The 20,664-nt window shown below is 47.9% G+C and overlaps 1 protein-coding gene across 2 annotated transcripts; it reads left to right on the top strand.

Annotated features, from left to right (window-relative positions):
- The first annotated feature begins 366 nt into the window (after positions 1–366).
- LOC143929920 (kinesin-like protein KIF23) lies at positions 367–20,494 on the top strand. 2 transcript variants are annotated; one of them, XM_077453858.1, is made up of 4 exons: positions 367–523; positions 19,359–19,589; positions 19,922–20,010; positions 20,167–20,494. In XM_077453858.1, exons 2-4 carry the CDS (start codon positions 19,458–19,460, stop codon positions 20,285–20,287), a joined length of 342 nt encoding a protein of 113 aa, XP_077309984.1. In that variant the 5' UTR covers positions 367–523; positions 19,359–19,457; the 3' UTR covers positions 20,288–20,494. The 2 variants fall into 2 exon arrangements, with proteins under 2 accessions (XP_077309984.1, XP_077309985.1); XM_077453859.1 differs by lacking the exon at positions 367–523 and having other exon boundaries at positions 19,261–19,589.
- The last annotated feature ends 170 nt before the right edge of the window (positions 20,495–20,664 follow it).

Raw genomic sequence — 20,664 nt, 5'->3', positions numbered from 1 at the left:
AGCGCATGCAATGCGATTTGGCAGCAGTGCTTCATGGGCGCATTTAACCTCTTCCTTGGCCGCTAGCTGGGTTATATGTGCCCCACTAGCAGCCAAATAGCACCGCTAAAATTATGGTAAAGAGCCGCTAAAACTTGCGTTTTACCATCAACGCTCCAGTGTGAAAGCAGCCTCTGACCACTCCCTGTACCATTTCCACATCCACTGACTGCCTCCTGTATCCTGTGCACATGTTCCGACCCTCTCTTGTACCATGTCTGTAGCCTCTAGCCACCTCCTGTGTCCTGTCTGTAGCCTCTAGCCACCTCCTGTGTCCTGTCTGCAATCTCTGACTATCTCTTGTCTTTTAACTTGTCTGCAGTCTCTTAGGGGGAGTCTGGAGAGGAATCAAGAGTGAGAGCACCGCCGGGATTGGGATTACGCGAGGAGTCAGATGTGTATGGACTGTGGAGAAGAGACTATAGAATAAAAACCAGAACCACCAACCTGGAGCCGTCTAACTGAGCCCTGCACTGGAGAGGAGGTCAGTGACAAGAGGGCACTCATATAAAGGTTTCCCATCATCTCAGTAACACCCCCCCCTAGTGTATTCACTCTGCGGAAGGTGGTCTCTGGTCACCAGAGTCCCCCCCTAGTGTATTCACTCTGCATATTCTGCTGATTTAAAGTGGAGCTCCACCCTAAAGTGGACCTTCCGCTCATTGGAATCCGCCCCCCCCTCCGGCGCCACAATTGGCACCTTTCAGGGGGGAGGGGGGTGCAGGTACCTGTACAGTACAGGTATCTGCACCCACTTCCGGGATAGCTCTCTGCGGAAAGGGGCGTAGATTATGCCCCTTTCCGAAAGTCCCCCGCTGCCTGCTGGGAAACACACGTGTCCCAGAGACAGCGGGGACCGTCCTTATTGCGCAGCGCAACTCGCGCATGTGCAGTAGGGAACCGGGAAATGAAGCCGCAAAGGCTCCACTTCCTGATTCCCATATCCAAGATGGCGGCGGCAGCACCCCGAGAGACGATCTGGGCGGGTAAGTGTCACTATTTTAAAAGTCAGCAGCTGCAGTATTTGTAGCTGCTGGCTTTTAAAAAAAACAAAAACGCGGAGTCCCGGCGGAGTCCCGCTTTAATAAATACTATACATATTGGTGCTGCCGATAATATAATAAAGCCATCGCCCGCCCGAGTCTATCAATTTTCATCACCAATAAGAATGTGCTTGAGTGCATAATTTTTCTGGTCAGTAAACAAAGATCCCGCGCATGCGCGATTGCTGTTAATAGCAGCTGAAGCCATAAATTTTCTCGACCCATAAACAAACATCCAGCGATTCAGGGGCATGTTAGTGGGGTGGGCGGGGCTGCTGCTGACGTTCTAAGCATCTGTTCAGCTCCGCCCGCCCACCCGCAAGTCTCCACCCACTTGAGTGTATAATTTTTAACCACCGCTTAAATAAAGATGTTGCGCATGCGCCGTTAATATCACGGACTTGGTGCATGCGCATTAACGGCCCGCGGTCAGCTGTTACAGTGACGGAGCCGCACCGGAAGTGACGGGATGAGTGTTTTTCACAAGTCGCAGGAAATTTTAGAACACCGGCAGTGGTATGGGAGGAGGAAAATGGCGGCTGAGGGTGACAGGAAGTTCCAGCCGGTGATGTATTTCCGGTGGAGGTGAGATCCCGGAAGTGGTATGGGAGGAGGAAGATGGCGGCTATAGAGTGATCGAAGTGGTGTAGAGGGGGGAGGGTAGAGATGTCTCCTCCATAGACCGTCACCTCGTACAATCTTCTCTTCTCTCTTCTGTACGATGATTGGAGGAGATCTCTGGTTCATAAACTGGCACTCGGAGGAGAAGAGATGTACTGCTCTTCATAAACTGACACTCGGAGGAGAAGAGATCTACTGCGCTTCATAAATGGACACATCTCATAAGAAGTCCCGCTTCCTGGGCTGCCATTGGACGACTGTTCTGTCCATCATAAGAGGCGGGGCTTTGTATTAACCCCTTCATCCCCCGACTATTTGGCTGCCCAAAGACCAGAGCAGTTTTTGTGATTCGGCGCGGCGTCGCTTTAGCTGACAATTGCACGGTGGTGTGACGCGGCTCCCAATCACAGCGGACGCCCTTCCCCCACACAGAGATCTCTATTGGTGGGATTTGATTTTTTACTTTTTGCTGTAATAAAATATAAAATCATTTCCTCAGTTCAGGCGACACGTTTTCTTCTACAGATTTCTGGTAATAAATATATAAATCCCAATAAGTGATTATTGATCGGTCTGTGGAAACGTTACATTGTCTACAAAATACAGGAGAGATTTATGGACTTACTAGTAATGGCGGCCATCAGCGATTTTTATCGGGACTGCGACATTACGGCGGACACATCAGACACTTTTGACTCCATTTTGGGATCATTGTCATTTATACAGCGATCAGCGCTATACAAATGCACTGATTACTGGATAAATGTGACTGGCAGGGAAGGGGTTAATTACTAGGGGGTGATGAAGGGGTTAAGTGTGTCCTAGGGAGTGATTCTAACTGTGGGGGGAGGGGCTGTGTGTGACACGTCACTGATCACAGAGATGGATCGGTGTTCTGTCATCTCCTCGTTCTTCCTCTCCGATCGCCGACATGGAGGGGACCCGCAACCGCCCGGCCCCCGGGGGGGGGACCCGCAACCGCCCGGCCCTCGGGGGGGGGCACATGAGGACAGGGGCGCTTTAAAAAAAAAATGTTATTGTTCGTTTTACTTTATTTATTTTAGTTTGACATTTTTTTCCCCAAAAATACATTTTTTGATCACTTTTACTCCTATTACAAGTAATGTAAACATCCCTTGTAATAGGAATATGGCATGACAGGTCCTCTTTACAGTGAGATATGGGGTCAATAAGACCCCACATCTCACCTCTAGGCTGGAAAGCCTGAAAAAAAAAAAAAAAAGATTCTGGCTTTGATCGTATTGGCGAGTCGGTAGAAGCAACGGAGGGTGGCGGGAGGGGGGGATGTCTATGGCAGGGTATTGCAGGGTATCTCCGACTATGGCTGGGTATAGCTGGGTATATCTGAGTATGGCTGGGTATCTCCGAGTATGGCAATTTATGGCAGGTTATTGCAGAGTATTGGCGGGTACTGCAGAGTATTGGAGGGTAGTATAGAGTATTAGCTGGTATTGCAGAGTATTGGCTGGTATTGCAGAGTATTGACGGGTGTTGCAGAGTATTGGCGGGTATTGCAGAGTATTGGCGGGTACTGCAGAGTATTGGCGGGTGTTGCAGAGTATTGGCTGGTATTGCAGAGTATTGACGGGTGTTGCAGAGTATTGGCGGGTGTTGCAGAGTATTGGCGGGTTGTTGCAGAGTATTGGCGGGTATTGCAGAGTATTGGCGGGTATTGCAGAGTTTTTGCTGGTACTGCAGAGTATTTGCGGGTGTTGCCGAGTATTTGCGGGTGTTGCCGAGTATTTGCGGGTATTGCAGAGTATTGGCGGGTATTGCAGAGTATTGGCGTATTGGCGGGTATTGCAGAGTATTGGCAGGGAATTGAGGGGTTACATTTCAGTGAGCAGCGATGTGGGCACTGCAGATGCAGCCCACAGCACTGCTGACACCGATCTCTTCCCCCTCTCTGTACCGATCGGTACAGAGAGGGGGAGGGAGGAACCGGCGTCATAACATGACGCCGGTTTGTTTACAAGTGATCACTCCGTCATTTGACGCGATGAGCGGCCATTTACCGTGATCCGTGATACAGGACCCGGCGGTCGCGGGTGCTCTGGAGTGCGTGCCCCAGGGGTCGCACGCGAGAGCGGAATTCTGGGAGGACGTCATATGACGGCCTCCCAGAGTTAAACAACCGCCCTGTAGCCGTCATTTGGCTATGGGCCGGTTGTTAAGTGGTTAAACAGGAACGCAGGAGATGGTTTCTTGTGATGTGACCAAGGCGAAGGCAGGAATGAAGAGACCTGCAGATCTTTAACCACTTCCCACCCGGCCAATGCACATATACGGCCGGGTGGGAGCCGTCTACTCCTGATAGGACGTTCAGGAACGTCCATCAGGAGGAGCTGGATCCCGATGCGCCCGTGTCACCGGGACACGGCGCATCTCAGATCGGCAGGAGGGCTCTGTGATTGGCCCTCCTGATCACATGACGGCCGTGTCCAATCACGGCCGTCATGTGATGTAAACAAACAGCCGGTTGCTAGGCAATCGGCTCCTCCTCTCCTCACACAGAAGTCATCGCTGAGGAGAGGAGAGCAGATCGCTGCAGCCGGCTGTTGATCAGTGAGTATGAGCTGTTTTTTACAGCTTTTGATTTTCAGTCTAGTGTAAACACACACAACACACCACACAGTGTAAACACAGTCTCCACATATGTCCCCATAACACACATGTCCCCAAAACATACATGTCCCCAAAAAATAAAAACACATGTCCCTAATAATAAAAACATGTCCCCCACATATGTCCCACTAAAATCACTTGTCCCAATGATTATCTGCACACATATGTACGTGATCACCTGCACACATATGTACATGATCATTTGCGTACATATGTCCGTGATCACACAAACCAATTATTATACACTTAACGGAATTTTTTTTACCAAAAACATGTAGCAGAATACATTTTGGCTTAAATTTATGACAAAATTTGATTTTATTGGATTTCTTTTAAAATAGAAAAAATAAAATATTTTTTTTTTTCCAAATTTCCACTTTTTTGCGCTTATATCGCAAAAAATTAAAAACAGAGTTGTGAATAAATACCACCAAAATAAATCTCTATTTGTGCGAACAAAATGATAAAAATTTTATTTGGGTACAGTGTAGCATGACCGCGCAATTGTCACTGAAAGCGCGAGAGCGATGAAAGCTGAAAATTGGGCTGGGAAGGAAGGGGGCGAAAGTGCCCGGTATTGTAGTGGTTAAGTAGGCGGGACTGACGAGCACATCCACAACAGCAGGTTAATTGTGGAGAGAGATGAGAGCTGCCAATTATCTGACAGCTGAGCGGCCAGCTCAGAGAAGGAAGGGCTGACCAGCCCTGACAATCAGGCCCCAGACTACACTCCATGTGTGTATATATGTATACACAGCCTGTACCTGCAAACATTATACCTGCTGTCATAATATGACTCATTTACAGAGTCTAGACTTGGGGTGTTTCCTATCGCTATCCCATGGCTGAAGGGTGGTGAATAGGGATGAGCCAAACACCCCCCGGTTCTGTTTGCACCAGAACTTGCAAACGGACCGATAGTTTGCGCAAACTTTCAAACCCCGTTACAGTCTATGGGACTCGAATGTGAGAAATCAAAAGTGTGAAGTGGCTAATATGCAAGTTATTGTCCTAAAAAAGGGTTTGAGGACCCGGGTCCTGCCCCAGGGTACATGTATTAATGCAAAATTTTTAAAAACTGCTGTTTTTTCAGGAGCAGTGATTTTAATGATGCTTAAAGTGAAAAAATAAAAGTGAAACATTCCTTTAAATATCATGCCTGGGGGGTGTCTATAGTATGCCTGTAAAGTGGCCTGTGTTTCCCGTGTTTAGAACTGTCCCTGCACAAAATTACATTTCTAAAGGAATAAAAGTCATTTAAAACTGTTTACGGCTTTAATGTAATGTCTGGTCCCGGCAATATGGATGAAAATCATTGAGAACAAAGGCATGGGTACCCCGCCCCCAAGCCCATTACCAGCCCCTTTGGGTCTTGTATGGACATTAAGGAGAACCGCGCACCCAAATTATAAAAAGGAAAGGCCTGAGGCCCCCAGGCCCTATATACTCAGAACAGCAGTATACAGGCGGTCCAAACAAGACAGGGACTGTGTAGGTTTGTTATTAAGTAGAATCTGTTTGTAATTTTTAACTGGTACATTTTTAAAGTATCGCTCCAGCCCAAAAATCTATTTTTAAGCTTTTTGTAAAACATAGGGAAGGGTTATCACCCCTGTATAATTTGTTTTGCTGTCTGTGCGCACCTGTTCAGAAGATTTCACCTCACTTTCTGTCCCAATGACAATTGGATTGTTAAAATTTGTGTTTTTTTGTGAAACGAGGAACTCTTACAGGAGAGAATTTCCCTTCCTAGGGGTAGATTTCCTCTCACTTCCTGTTGTCTCCTTCTGTTTGAAAGTAGGAGTTGTTTGTAAGTTGGATGTTTGAAAGTAGGGGCCTGCCCTATATACTCAAAATATAAACGCAAAAATGTGGGCCTTAGGTGTTGGTGTTGCCACAACACTGTAATCCCTCACAGTTACTCTGGGTGGGCGCAGGAACGGGCCCTGCTGTGAAATATTAGATCAAGAATTGTAATTACATGCCTCTGAACAGGGGCAGAAAAATTGGGCCTTAGGCACTGGTGCCACAACACTGCAACCCCTTACAGATACTCTAGTTGGGGCGCTGGAATGAGCCCTGCTGCAAAGTATTGCATCAAAAATTGGCCTGTGACCAATTATGGCTCTCTTCGCTGACGGAGCTGTGAGTGGCCAAAGCATGCGGGTCATCGTGCATGCTTGGCCAATCATCAGCCAGCAATACACTGCTATGACGCAGTGCATTATGGGCGGTGACACGCCGCTCTAATTTGGCACGAACGGACCATAATGTTCGATCTTCCTCTTGAAATCGAAGCTCATCCCTAGTGGTGAAGTATGGGGCAAGATTCCTCACCCTGCTGCCATTCCTCATTATATTTCTTAGAAAAAAGAAGAAAAAAAAAACACATACAAAGACAATTAAGGTACGACCAATCTTTATTGGAGATAAATCTATAGATGGAAATGATTGTCGGGCTTCGGAGAACATCGGAGATCAGTGACTGTTGTCCTAGGACTCCTCAAAGGCAGGGCCTTTTTACACTAAGCCTAAACCTTAAGATGATTCAGAGGAAGGCGAAAACCCCCCCGGCCAGATGGGCTCCAAGGGGGGGAAAAATTCCTTCCTGACCCCCTAAGGCGATCAGATTGTCCCTGAATCATCAGTCTAGGGTGCCCAGTTCATCTCATATAGAGAAAAAAACCATACATAGAACCATACAGAACATATGTATTGCAGGTATGTATGCAATAAAACACACCTACCTGCTTGTTCACAATCATCTTTGGGGCTCATTCAGAATATATGCATTGAGCATCCGCACAGATCAGCGCCCCCACACTGATCAGTGCCTCTGCCCGCCGCACCGATTCCTTATGTTTTTTGTGCCCAGCCCCCTACAGGAGGACTGGTGGTACCCCGTTATTGGTGGCCCTGGTGGTGGTATGTAGACATGCTGTGTATGATGGTATGCATGGTGCTATATACGCAGGTATGTATGCAATAAAACACACCTACCTGCTTGTTTACAATCATATTTGGGGATCATTCAGAATATATGCATTGAGCATCCGCACAGATCAGTGCCTCCCCCACTGATCAGTGCATCCGCCCGCCGCACAGATTCCTCATGTTTTCTGTGCCCAGCCCCCTACAGGAGGACTGGTGGTACCCCCTTATTGGTGGCCCTGATGGTGGTATGTATAGTGGTATGTTTGGTCCTAGGTGGGCATGCTGAGTATGGTGGTATGTATGGCCCTATGTATACATTCTATGTATGGTTCTATGTATGGTGTAGGGAGATCATTGCCAGTGTGCCAAATTATCTCACTCAGTACTGCTTGTGTTACCGTCTCACACTGCTTGTGTTACCGTCTCTGGTGGAGTGGACACGTCGTTGCATGGTCCGGGTCGCACTCTGGTGGAGTGGACACGTCGTTGCATGCTGGAGGGGTCTCGATGTGAATGACACTTGGTTGATTTGTCATTTTTTCCAACTTTTTGGTTATTTTCTTGCCCAGCAGATTTGCACCCTGCTCATTTAAGTGCAATCCATCCTTGTTGTAGAGAAAGTTACCAATTGAAAAGTCGGTCCAAGTCTCCATGAAGCCGAACCCCTCCTTCCTGCACCAGTTCTTCAGCCACCTGCTAAGCTCTCTAAGCTCCTGCTGCCTCCTTGGTGTGGTTCGAGGTACAGGCAGTATTTCTGAAAATACTGCCTTGGAGGTCCTTTTCTTTAGTATAGCCCCTAAGTCCCTGAAATCATTTTGTAGGGCGCTCCATTTTCTTCTAATGTTGTCATTGGTTCCAATATGTACTATGACAGCTGGGTCCTCCCCAGCCCCATCCAATAAGCCGTCAATGCAATCTACAATATTGCGAACCCGGGCGCCCGGTAAACAACATACTGTTTTGCGATAAGGGGATTGGTGACAGAATGCCTTCTGTATCCCTCCAATAACTGAATCCCCTACCACTAGTATGTGCCTATCCTGTCTTGTAACCTTGCCCCCATGTTCACTGGAGACGTTCCCCTGGCATGTTGGTGTAGTGGCCACGTCTTGGTCGCACTCTGGTAGAGTGGCCATGTCTTGGTCGCACTCTGGTGGAGTGGACACATGTAGGTCAAAGTCTGGTGGAGTGGACACGTCTAGGTCGCACTCTGGTGGAGTGGACACGTCCGGGTCGCACTCTGGTGGAGTGGACACGTCCGGGTCGCACTCTGGTGGAGTGGCCACGTCTTGGGCACACTCTGGTGGAGTGGCCACGTCTTGGGCACACTCTGGTGGAGTGGCCACGTCTTGGGCACACTCTGGTGGAGTGGCCACGTCCGGGTCGCACTCTGGTGGAGTGGCCACGTCCGGGTCGCACTCTGGTGGAGTGGCCACGTCCGGGTCGCACTCTGGTGGAGTGGCCACGTCCGGGTCGCACTCTGGTGGAGTGGCCACGAATCGGTCGCACTCTGGAGGAGCGGACACGTCCGGGTCGCACTCTGGAGGAGCGGACACATCCGGGTCGCACTCTGGAGGAGCGGACACGTCCGGGTCGCACTCTGGAGGAGCGGACACGAATCGGTCGCACTCTGGAGGAGCGGACACGAATCGGTCGCACTCTGGAGGAGCGGACACGAATCGGTCGCACTCTGGAGGAGCGGACACGAATCGGTCGCACTCTGGAGGAGCGGACACGAATTGGTCGCAGTCAATACCGCGTACACCTACAATAAAAAAAGAGAGGAATTAGATTTAGCACCTTCACCTACATTTCATATATTTTTCTTTGTAGAACATCAAATTATGGAGAGAAGAGATGAAAACGCTGGTGCCAGAGACCATGAATAAACTCTACAGGACAGGGACACAAGGAGGACTAATGTTGTACTTTGTATAAAAATGCTGGTTGTCTGCCACTCATCCCGACCCACTGGCTGGCAATAATGGCATGAAAAATCAGAGGGGCTGGTTGTACCCAGCCCGTAATCAGCCTGCCCATACATGGTTAGAATCTTGGCTGGTCCTTGCTTAGCCGGGTGAGATTGGAAGTGTCTATGGCCGGCTTTAGGAGCGCAGACACTTCTAATGACAGCACTTGGGGTAAAAGCATAGTGCATATTAACCACTTGCCGCCCGCCCTATTACAAATTGACGGCGGCAAAGTGGTTTCATTATCCTAACCGGACGTCATATGACGTGATTAGGATAATAAGCCGCTGCGCGCCCCCGGGGGCGCGCATCGCGGCGATCGTTGTTGCGGGGTGTCAGTCTGACACCCGGCAACTACGATCTCGGTAAAGAGTCTCCGACGGAGACTCTTTACCATGTGATCAGCCGTGTCCAATCACGGCTGATCACAGTGTAAATGGGAAGAGCCGGTGATCGGCTTTCCCTCACTCGCGTCTGTCAGACGCGAGTAGAGGAGAGCCGATCGGCTGCTCCTCTGACAGGGGGGGTCTGTGCTGATCGATTATCAGCACAGCCCCCCCCCCGAGGATGCCCACACTGGACCACCAGGGACACCACTAGACCACCAGGGAAAAGGTAATAAAAATACATAATCCTCCCTAGACCACCAGGGTGCCAGTCAGCACAATGGGTGCCAATCAGTGCCCATAATGGATGCCAATCAGTGGCCACAATGGGCATCACTGATTGGCATGCATTATTGTTTGGCACTGATTGGCATCCATTACTATAACACCGATGCCGCCTATGAGTGCCCACCTGTGCCGCCTATCCATGACCACCTGTGCCGCCTATCTATGCCCACCTGTGCCGCCTATCTATGCCCACCTGTGCCGCCTATCCATGCCCACCTGTGCCGCCTATCCATGCCCATCCGTGCCGCCCATCCGTGCCAGCTATCAGTGCCAATTTGTGCCACCTATCAGTGTCCGTCCGTGTCGCCCATCTGTGTCGCCCATCCGTGTCGCCCATCAGTGCCGCCTATCAGTGCCACTTCATTGGTGCCACATTGGTGCCCATCAGTGCCACCTTATCAGTGCCCATCAGTGTAGCCCCATCAGTGCCCATCAGTGAAGGAGAAAACATACTTATTTACAAAGTTTTGAAACTGAAACAAAAAAAACATTTTTTTTTTCAAAATTTTCGGTATTTTTTTATTTGTAGCGCAAAAAATAAAAACCGTAGAGGTGATCAAATACCACCAAAAGAAAGCTCTATTTGTGGGAAAAAAATTATTAAAATTTCATTTGGGTACAGTGTAGCATGACCGCGCAATTGTCATTCAAAGTGCGACAGCGCTGAAAGCTCAAAATTGGTCTGGGCAGGAAGGTGTTTAAGTGCCCTGTATTGAAGTGGTTAAAATGCTGATGGATAATGAATTAGTGCGGTTTTATTTGTGTCGGTTTTGTCCGTCTGTCTGGCCTTGTTTACAAGGGTGATGAGGCCCATATAACATGAACGGGACGTTTCTACAACATCTGTATCTTCCAGGTGCTGCATGCAGGCAGTCCATTGACAATGAGTAGAACGCACAGCTGCACGCACGCAGCCACTTCTCCTAATATGACATGCACTGTCTGCATTCAGGGCCATTCGCCCACACCCAGGACCGCTGCTAGAAATCAGCTTACATGACTGGGCCCCCTACCACCTATAAGAGCCAGGGCCTGAGCCTGCGCCCCCCCACATCACATTCAGCCAGCAGAGGAAAAGGAGGTGGTGTGCTCTGTGAAGAAATGAGGGAGTGACAACATTTTCCTAACAGTGTAAGCGGCATAAAACCTGCACAGCACACAGCCATCTCATATGTGTAGAAAATGCTGTCATGTTTAACCCCTTGCTTACCGGCCACTTAAACCCCCCTCCCCCTCCTATCCACACCAATCCTCAGCTTTCAGTGCTGTCGCACTTTGAGTGACAATTACACAGTCATACAACACTGTACCCAAATGACATTTGTATCATTTGTTCCCCCAAATAGAGATTTCCTTTGGTGGTATTTCATCTGCTCAGCGGTTTTTATTTTTTTAAATATAAAAAGACCGAATTAAAACCATATTTTTTTACATTTTTTTTAAATGTTATAACTGGTAATTTTTGTCTGTTATTGATGTACGCTGATGAGGTGGCACTGATGGGCACCGATGGGTGTCAGTGATGGGCACTGATCAGTTACACTGATAGGCAGCACTTCTAGGTGTCAATGATTAGCACCACTGGTGGGCATCGATAGGTGGCACTGGTGGGCATCGATAGGTGGCACTGGTTTGGAACTGGCAGGTGACACTGGTTTGGAACTGGCAGGTGGCAATATTGGCACTGGCAGGTAGCACTATTGGCACTGGCACTGATTGGCAGGTGGCACTGGTTTGGAAGTGGCAGGTGGCCCTGGTTGGCGGTGGCACTAGTTGTCACTGGCAGATGGCACTGATTGGTGGTGGCACTGGTTGGTGTTGGCAGGTGGCACTGGTTGGCGTGGCACTAGTTGGCACTGATTGGCGGTGGCACTGGCAGGTGGCACTGATTGGTAGTGGCAGGTGGCACTGGTTGGTGGATGCAGGTGGTATTGATTGGCGGTGGCACTGGTTGGCACCAGCAGGTGGCACTGATTAGCGGTGGCACTGGCAGGTTTCATGTGGAGCACTCTGTTACTGAAATGTAACAGAGGAGCTGTGAGAATTGAGCTTAAAGCGGAGCTCCACCCTAAAGTGGACCTTCCGCTCATTGGAACCCTCCCCCCCTCCTGCGCCACAATTGGCACCTTTCAGGGGGAGGGGTTGCAGGTACCTGTACAGTACAGGTATCTGCACCCACTTCCGGCGTAGATTCTGCAGAAGCTACGCCCCTTTCCGCAGAATCCACGCCCCTTTCCGAAGGTCCCCCGCTGCCTGCTGGGAAACACACGGATCCCAGAGACAGCGGGGACCATCCTTATTGTGCAGCGCGACTCGCACATGCGCAGTAGGGAACCAGGAAATGAAGCCGAAAGGCTCCACTTCCTGATTCCCATACCCAAGATGGCGGCGGCAGCACTTGAGAGATGATCGAGAGATCGGCTTCGGGTGCCGACATCGCGGGCGTGCTGGGCGGGTAAGTGTCCTTATTTTAAAAGTCAGCAGCTGCAGTATTTGTAGTTGCTGGCTTTTAAAAAAAAAACGGCGGACTCCCGCTTTAATGTCGGAATGGGCGGGACTCGGCCGGGGTGTGAAACTGATAAGTAACAGAGAGGCGGTGTAGTGTCATATTTTGCTCCCCATCATAGAATGCTCCGGAAGTGGCGCTGCGGCCAGAAATTTAGCACTGCGCATGCGCCATGCGTTCCCAACACTTGCGCCATGCGTTCGCAATGATTTGCCACAATGCAGACCAGTGAAACCGTCAGATAATGTCAGAGAAGTGAGGGGAGGTAATCCCCTCCCTAAGCCACAGTTACCCGCTCTCTCTCCGCCGCTCTCTGCTCTGTCTAAAGTTAATGTCACGATTACCTCCCCTCACTCCCGTGACATTATCTGACGGTTTCACTGAACTACATTGTCGGAAATCCTCTGGAACGCATCGCGCATGCGCAGTGCAAAATTTCTAGCCGCAACGTCCCTTCTGGAGCATTCTATGATGGGAGCAAAATATGACACTACAGCGGATATGTCGGGGTAGGGGGCGGGACCCGGCCGGGGTAGGGCGGGACTCAGCAGCTATCAAACACCGGCCAACGATTGGGCTGCTTAAGAAAAGAGGAGCGGCCACATACACGTAGCGGCCCGCCCAGATTCCATTGGCTGGTGTTTGATAGCTGCCGGGTCCCTGCCCACCCCGGCTGGAGGAGGGAGGAGGACGGCAGTCAGTGTTAATGCTCTGCATGTCTGGGGCATCAATAGTGAGTGGGCTGGTGGCAGCTTAGGCGCCAGGTTGTGATTTCCGGTAGCATTGGCGACCCAGAGCCTGGGGTTTGTGGAGCCCTGGTGTATGTCTTGTGTTGATTGTAACTAAAAAATGTCATAAAAAAGGACTTGATTTAAAAAATATTAAAAAAAACATTTGTACCTATGGGAATGTGACCCCAAAACATTTTTTGAAAAAAAAAAAAAAAAATTATGAAAAAATATTTTTTTTGAAAAAAAAAATTATGAAAAAAATTTTTTTTTTGAAAAAAAAAAAACATTTAAAAAAATAATATACTTTGAAAAAAATTGAAAAAAAAAATTTTGGGGAAAAAAAAAATTTATAAAAAAAATAAAAAATAAATAATCTTTGAAAAAAACACTTACCAATCTCAGTGTCTGTATCCCGGCGATGTCTATTGGCTTTACCAAAACATCCAACGACGGCTCTGAAACAGCCGCGCACAAACGCTCGGGTCCTCTTCATCTTGGAGGGCTTTTTGGTTGGGGTATCTGCAGGCTGCTCACTAATACCTCCTACCATGGCCCTTCCTTTGCTGGGTTTCTCTTTGGTGTTTTTCAGAGAAAGAATCTGATTACATTTAAATCGGTTCATTATTAAGAATAAAGAAACTCGCTTTAAATGTATGACAATAGAAATTGCAATGAAATTGAATTGACCGAAATCAAATCCAATAATATCACAAGGTATCTCTCAGGAGAGATCAAAGCCAAGCTGCTCACTGGTCAGTGGTCAGTCAACTTCTAATGCCTTCTGCCCCAGCGTCTGAATATATAGGGGAGTCGGGGACCAACTGCCGACCTCTCACTCTGCCCAACTGCCGACCTCTCACTCTGCCCAACTGCCGACCTCTCACTGTGCCCAACTGCCGACCTCTCACTCTGCCCAACTGCCGACCTCTCACTCTGCCCAACTGCCGACTTCTCACTCTGCCCAACTGCCGCCCTCTTTTGAAAACCAAAAGGACTAGTGTGTTTTTTTTTTCTGCATTAATGTCAGTTACAAAAGTGTCCTCTAATGTTTTTACTAGTGTGTAACATCCAACAAACCTATTTATTTATATGGGACATTGGCTGTTGATGTAAAACTCATAGGGGCCGTGTGCTTATCTGTACATCAATCCTGTTTAACATAATACTGAAAAGATCAATAAGCAAATTCTGCTTTTTCTTTATTTGATGGGTGAGCTGTGGTGGGGGGTTGAGCTGCTTTCATTTGAGGACCCGGCTTGTTGCTTTAGCTTTCAATTATGCTGCATGTCACTAAATATGATTATTAATGATTTTTTTTATTTTAAAAATGTAAATCTTTGTATGGTTGCTGTTCATTAGGCCTGGTAATGTTGGTTACACTTTTTATTTTTTTAATTTTTTTTTAATAGCATTATAAGACTGTTGTCCACGCAATGAGGCTGGCTTACTAGAAGAATTGAGAATTTCAAATTACATTTGTAAATATTCACTTCAGTCACCCAAACCAAACCCCCTTTCTATTTATTCCATCTGCACAATTGGGTATTCAAAGTGAGCTGGAATTTTTGATTTTTGAATGACTGAATAACCAAAGCGAATAATTACGCAGTTATGATGATTCTCAAATTCTTTAGGCCCCTTTTTCACACTGGGTGGAATCCGCCTGCGGCCAGCAGGGGGTCGGTCCACTGATCACTACTCAGCAGGAGGGTGGCAGGTCCTTCTCCGTTTTTATGCAGAGCAGACAGCGCCCCCCTCTCTATGGGCGATCGGATGTAAATGGACTTCCTATCCATTTCTTATACCCGACTGCTATCCCCATCCTTCTGTTTTTGGCTGGGCCTTGACTAACACGTGTCCGTTTTACTCCCGCCGCTTCATGGAGGTTCTGATCGGGTCTGCCTGTCCATTCGTGTAAAGCAGGGATATGCAATTAGCTGACCTCCAGCTGTGGCTGAACTACAAGTCCCATGAGGCATAGCAAGACTCTGACAGCCACAAGCATGACACCCAGAGGCAGAAGCATGATGGGACTTGTAGTTTTGCAACAGCTGGAGGTCCACTAATTGCATATGCCTGGTGTAAAGGGTCCTAAGTAAATCAGCCCAATTGAATGGACATATCTGGACTCCAGGCAGATAAAACACCTTTTTTTTTAATCCCTCGCCCTCCTGAAATATGTACCAAAAACTCCCCACCCCCTGCGGCTTCGTCTTCATCCTGTCCAGGCCAAAATAGTCCACATTGTGGGCTCTGTCTGCAAATTAAGTCATCAGACTTGTATTGGGGCCTTATTCTGAACATCTTAGACTATGGACCTATAAAAGTCTGTGGAATAGTTGCACCTAGGGATGCACTGATAATATCGGCCACCGAAAATCATCGCCTCCAAAAAAAATGGGGGTTATCACCGTTTTTGCAGATAGAAGAAAAAGAAGTGCTGATAACGGCATAATGCCTCCCATTGACTTCAATGTAAAACCGCATTCCATTGATTTCAATGCAACATTACACCCGCCTCAGTCATTTCAATTATTTTTTTTTTTTTTTTTTTTAACTGTCGGTTTTCAGTTTCGGCCAACTGCATCCTAAATCTTCGTTTTTGGCATTGGAATTTTCATTTCGGTTCACCACTGGTCACAGCCAGTGACAGAGGATGAAGACATGGAGTAGACGAATAAGCAGCTTGGGGTGGGAGCTTGTAGTGTAGATTCAGGACAAGAAAGGGTGGTTGGTATAGTACACCTGTCATTTTAATGCCAAGGAGTAGAAAGTGCAAGCAGACCTTTTGGCTTCTATTGCTGCTTATTTTACTCTACAGTTACAGATTGAGACATATAGACCAGGTGGTGTCTCTCGGCTGCAGTATTATACAGCAGATTCCAAGGACCTGGCTATGCTGCCTGCTGTGGGTACCTGGTTGAACAGGATTATTTTATTTTTATTTTTTTATTTTTTAGCACAGTAGATAAACAATACACACACCTGTGACCCTTCAGGTGTATGTTCAGCTGTTTGCCTGGAGTTCAGCTGTCTGTTTCTGGTACTTTATGGCCTCCTTCACACAGCCATTTAGCCACATGAACTAAATTCCAGCGGCAAGGATCAGCAGAGTATTGCAGCTGGTATGACGGGTGCCTGCAAATAGCGATGGCCGCTCAGTCTAGATCAGTGGTCTCCAAACTGCGGCCCTTTGTTTGCCTTTAATTCTGCCCTTGGGGCACGTTTCCTCCCACTGACACCAACGATGGGATTTAATTCCTGTTGCATCAACAAAGCATGATTTCTCACACTAATGCCAATGATGGGGTACTATTTGTCCACCCACACCCCACAACCCCCCCTTCAGTAATACCAATGATGGGGCACTATTTGTGTCCCCCCCCCGTAATACCAATGTCGGGGCACTGTCCCCCAAAACCACCCCACAGCAATGCCAATGATGGGGCACGGATCCTCGCACTGATGTCGGTGATGGGGCACGGTTCCTCGCACTGATGTCGGCGATGGGGCACGGTTCCTCGTACTGATGTCGGTGATGGGGCACGGATCCTCGCACTGATGTCGGTGATGGGGCACGGATCCTCGCACTGATGCCGGTGATGGGGCACGGATCCTCGCACTGATGTCGGTGATGGGGCACGGATCCTCGCACTGATGTCGGTGATGGGGCACGGTTCCTCGCACTGATGTCAGTGATGGGGCACGGTTCCTCGCACTGATGTCGGGGATGAGGCACGGTTCCTCGCACTGATGTCGGTGATGGGGCACGTATCCTCGCACTGATGACGGTGATGGGGCACGGATCCTCGCACTGATGTCGGTGATGGGGCACGGATCCTCGCACTGATGTCGGTGATGGGGCACGGATCCTCGCACTGATGTCGGTGATGGGGCACGGATCCTCGCACTGATGTCGGTGATGGGGCACGGTTCCTCGCACTGATGTCGGCTATGGGGCACGGTTCCTCGTACTGATGTCGGTGATGGGGCACGGATCCTCGCACTGATGTCGGCGATGGGGCACGGTTCCTCGTACTGATGTCGGTGATGGGGCACGGTTCCTTGCACTGATGTCGGTGATGGGGCACGGATCCTCGCACTGATGTCGGTGATGGGGCACGGTTCCTCGCACTGATGTCGGTGATGAGGCACGGTTCCTCGCACTGACACAAGACCATTTCTACTCCCAGTGGCCACTGTCTGGCACCCTCAAGTCTTAAAGTACAGTAACCTGGCCCTTTTTTGTTTAGGTTTGGAGACCCCGGGACTATATAAACTAAAGACAGGGCTGAGATCGGCTGCCACCCTTTGCATGTAGCCACACACCAAGCATTTAAGAACTGATGTCCCCAACTGCAGGTAGACCCCACCCCCTGTGGTGTGCAGCTACACGTGAAACATGCCACTATTCTTATGCACTTGTCAGTCCAGCCACAAGAGTCAATCGATCCTTGCAACTGGTATGTGGTTTAGGCCGGGTTCACACTGGTACAACGAGACTGCCCTGCAACATCGGTCCTACTTCCATCCGACTTGAATGAACAGGATAATATTTTCCTACAACTTTGAGATAATCCAAATTGTCCTTTTGACCAATCAAAACAATCTTGGTGTGACAAATTCCTTTTTACTGCTACTGTAATCATGTCTGATGGCACAAGTTGGATGGTGAGGACAAGGATCCGACTTCAGTGATATTCAGTGGGCTAAAGTAGGACCAAAGTAGTTCAGGAACCTTTTTCAAAGTTGGTCCAACAAGACATCTCTCATAGCCATTGATTTACACACAACGTGCTCACAAAATCGAAGCCCACTATTGTCAGATTTTTGTTCCATCGCCGTTAACTTGCTACACCCCACACTCGTCCACAGTAAGGATACAGTGAGTAGGCGGCAAGCGGACATCTTGTTACACCCTCCGGAGTCTTGCATTTCACACTTCTTCTTTTTAACATTAAACTGAGAAATTCAGTATTGAGAAATCCTTCACTGTTTTGATGATCTATATTTTTATTTTTTTTCAAAGCAGTGGTCTGTCATATTAAACCTCTGAGATCAGGTTTGCTGCTTTTAAAATTCTAAATCTAAACAGATTTTTAAATACTGTATTTCACCATATAAGCTGAGCTTACTGTTAAAAATAAGTGTGAATTGCAAGACTCCAGTGGGTGTAACAAGATGTTCGCTTGCCGCCATCTCACAGTATCATTACTGTGGATGAGTGCGGGGTGTAGCAAGATGGGGGCGATGGAACGTCCTTTAACTTACAAAATCTGACGGGTCGTCCAATCTGACAAAACACCGGTGTGAATCCGGCCTAGTTGGCCGTGTGAAGGGGGCCCTACTATTCCAATATAGTGATGAGCAGGAATGTATTCTTATGACCAGGTCCCACACCGCAGCTAGTTGCCATTGTCCTTTTTAACTGCTGAAATGCATTACTGGAGTGATGGAAACTGGAAACCCATACTAGTTATTTTGATCTCTGCTTCATTTTGTAATAAATGCAGTGAGGAGTTTTTTTGTTTTTAAGCAAGATGACAATGAGTTCAAAGTATCATTCTGAACCCAGATGGGTACATTTTTGTCACGTTAAGGTCTTGTATATACCGGTGGGGGTGGGGGGGGGTGTAGTACCAGTTTTGTTCACTTGGTGCAATTTTCACCACTGAGAATGGAGCTTCTACAACCCCCACAAAGCCAGTTCCAGCACATTGGACTCTGGGTTCCCCTGTACACACAACTTCCTGTCCTTTTCAATGACCTGTACCAGGCCTGATGACTGTGTGACGGACTGGGGTTTATATGGTCACAAAACAGACACCCCAAAGCAAAGTACATATTCATTTTTTTTTTATATTTCTAAACATGTCCCTTCTATTCTATTAATAACCAGTAGATGGCAGAGAAGGTACACAAACAGAGTCTATATAAGGCCACACACCATGTGACTGGAAATTAAACTACTTCCAGCCATAAAGTCAGTGGTCATATCTCATGCTGTTTGTGTGATTCTTTGCAGTCCACGCCAAGCTGATCACCTTATCTCATCGTGTCTACAATCATGGGCTCTCTTAATTCACATTTTGAGGCCGGTAACAACTGCACCTACATTTGCATGTTGAATAATTTTTTATTGACTGATTTTTCTTCTGTTTGTCTTTGATCTTGATTTTTCTGGTCCTGCTTAGACTATTCCCCCGGTGCACACGAGGCACCGCCGCTCTCGCTCCGCAGGGGAGAGATGGGTAGACCATAAGCCATCTGGTAGTGTGGAGACCGAGACGGTTATGCAGCCTCATGTCCCCAATGCCATCAAAGTATCTGTGGCTAGCGAAAAGGCGTTGGCCAAGTGTGACAAGTACATGCTGACGCACCAGCAGCTGGCCTCGGATGGGGAGATGGAAACTAAACTTATTAAGGTAACAGATATTCAAAGTGGTGGTGGGGGGGGAAGAGGAGGAGTGTGTGGGTTATTGTTATTATTATTATTATTCCTTTTTTGTATGAAGAAGAGAATGCTTTAAAATCTAAAACTGCCCTAGCAAGTAATGTGAGGAGCAATATGTATTGCATGCAATCTTTAACTTTTATTCTATAATGTGGTAAATTTTTGGTGGGGTGTGTTTGTGGTTTTATTTGTATTTTTTTTACACCTGTCCTATCCTGCACATTCGGTGAGCACCTTTTTTATGATGTCTGTGACGGTCTGTGTTTTATGTTTGTGGCTAACTGTGTATAAATCTGTTTTCAGGGTGACGTCTTCCGGACTCGAGGTGGCGGTCAGTCTGTACAGTTCACAGACGTTGAAACGCTCAGGCAGGAATCTCCTCCTGGAAATGGGTATGCTGCAGTCACCATGCAGACGTTGTGGATTGCGATCTACAAAGAACTATAGCATTCTGTTGGCGATCTTCTGATGGCTCTAGAATTACAGGCATTAACCGCTCTTGAGCTTTTTAGTAAATTTTTTTTATTTTTTTGTAACTTGTTTTACAGTCGCAAGAGGAGATCCTCTGAAACAAATCGGCCTCAACTGGCAGAGAGCACAGAATCGGAGTGGACAGATGTAGAAACCAGAGTAAGTTTGATCCGATGTGTAACATTTTATACAGTATAAGGCCCCATTCACACCTGAGCGTTTTTGCAGCTGCAAGCCTGAAGCTACAAAACGCTGGAGAGGGGTCGGAGGAGGAGAGAATGTATTGTCTATGGAGATGGCGCACATCCCCACTCCAAAACGCCTGAAGCTCAAACAAGTTCTGGAGCTTTTTTTTAGGCAGCTTTACAGGCATGTTTTTTCTTTTTACATTGGTGACCATTTGACCTGTACAAAATCGTGGCCTAAAACGCACGGCTTTCTGCGTGAAAACGAGACTTCCCATTCACAGCTGAGCGTAGCCGTTTCAGGCAGAAAGTAAATCTACTAGTTTTAGCTCGACTTGCCTCACATTTATGGCTGAAGTGTCAGCCATTGTCAACGCAAGGCCTTTGATT

Source organism: Lithobates pipiens, unplaced genomic scaffold, assembly GCF_037356315.1.
Source record: "Lithobates pipiens isolate NorthernLeopardFrog02 unplaced genomic scaffold, aLitPip1_a1.2 Scaffold_25, whole genome shotgun sequence".
In the NCBI taxonomy this organism is placed as follows: Eukaryota; Metazoa; Chordata; class Amphibia; order Anura; family Ranidae; genus Lithobates; species Lithobates pipiens.
The sequence above is the reverse complement of the archived record's forward strand: the minus strand, read 5'-3'. Positions and strand labels throughout refer to the sequence as shown.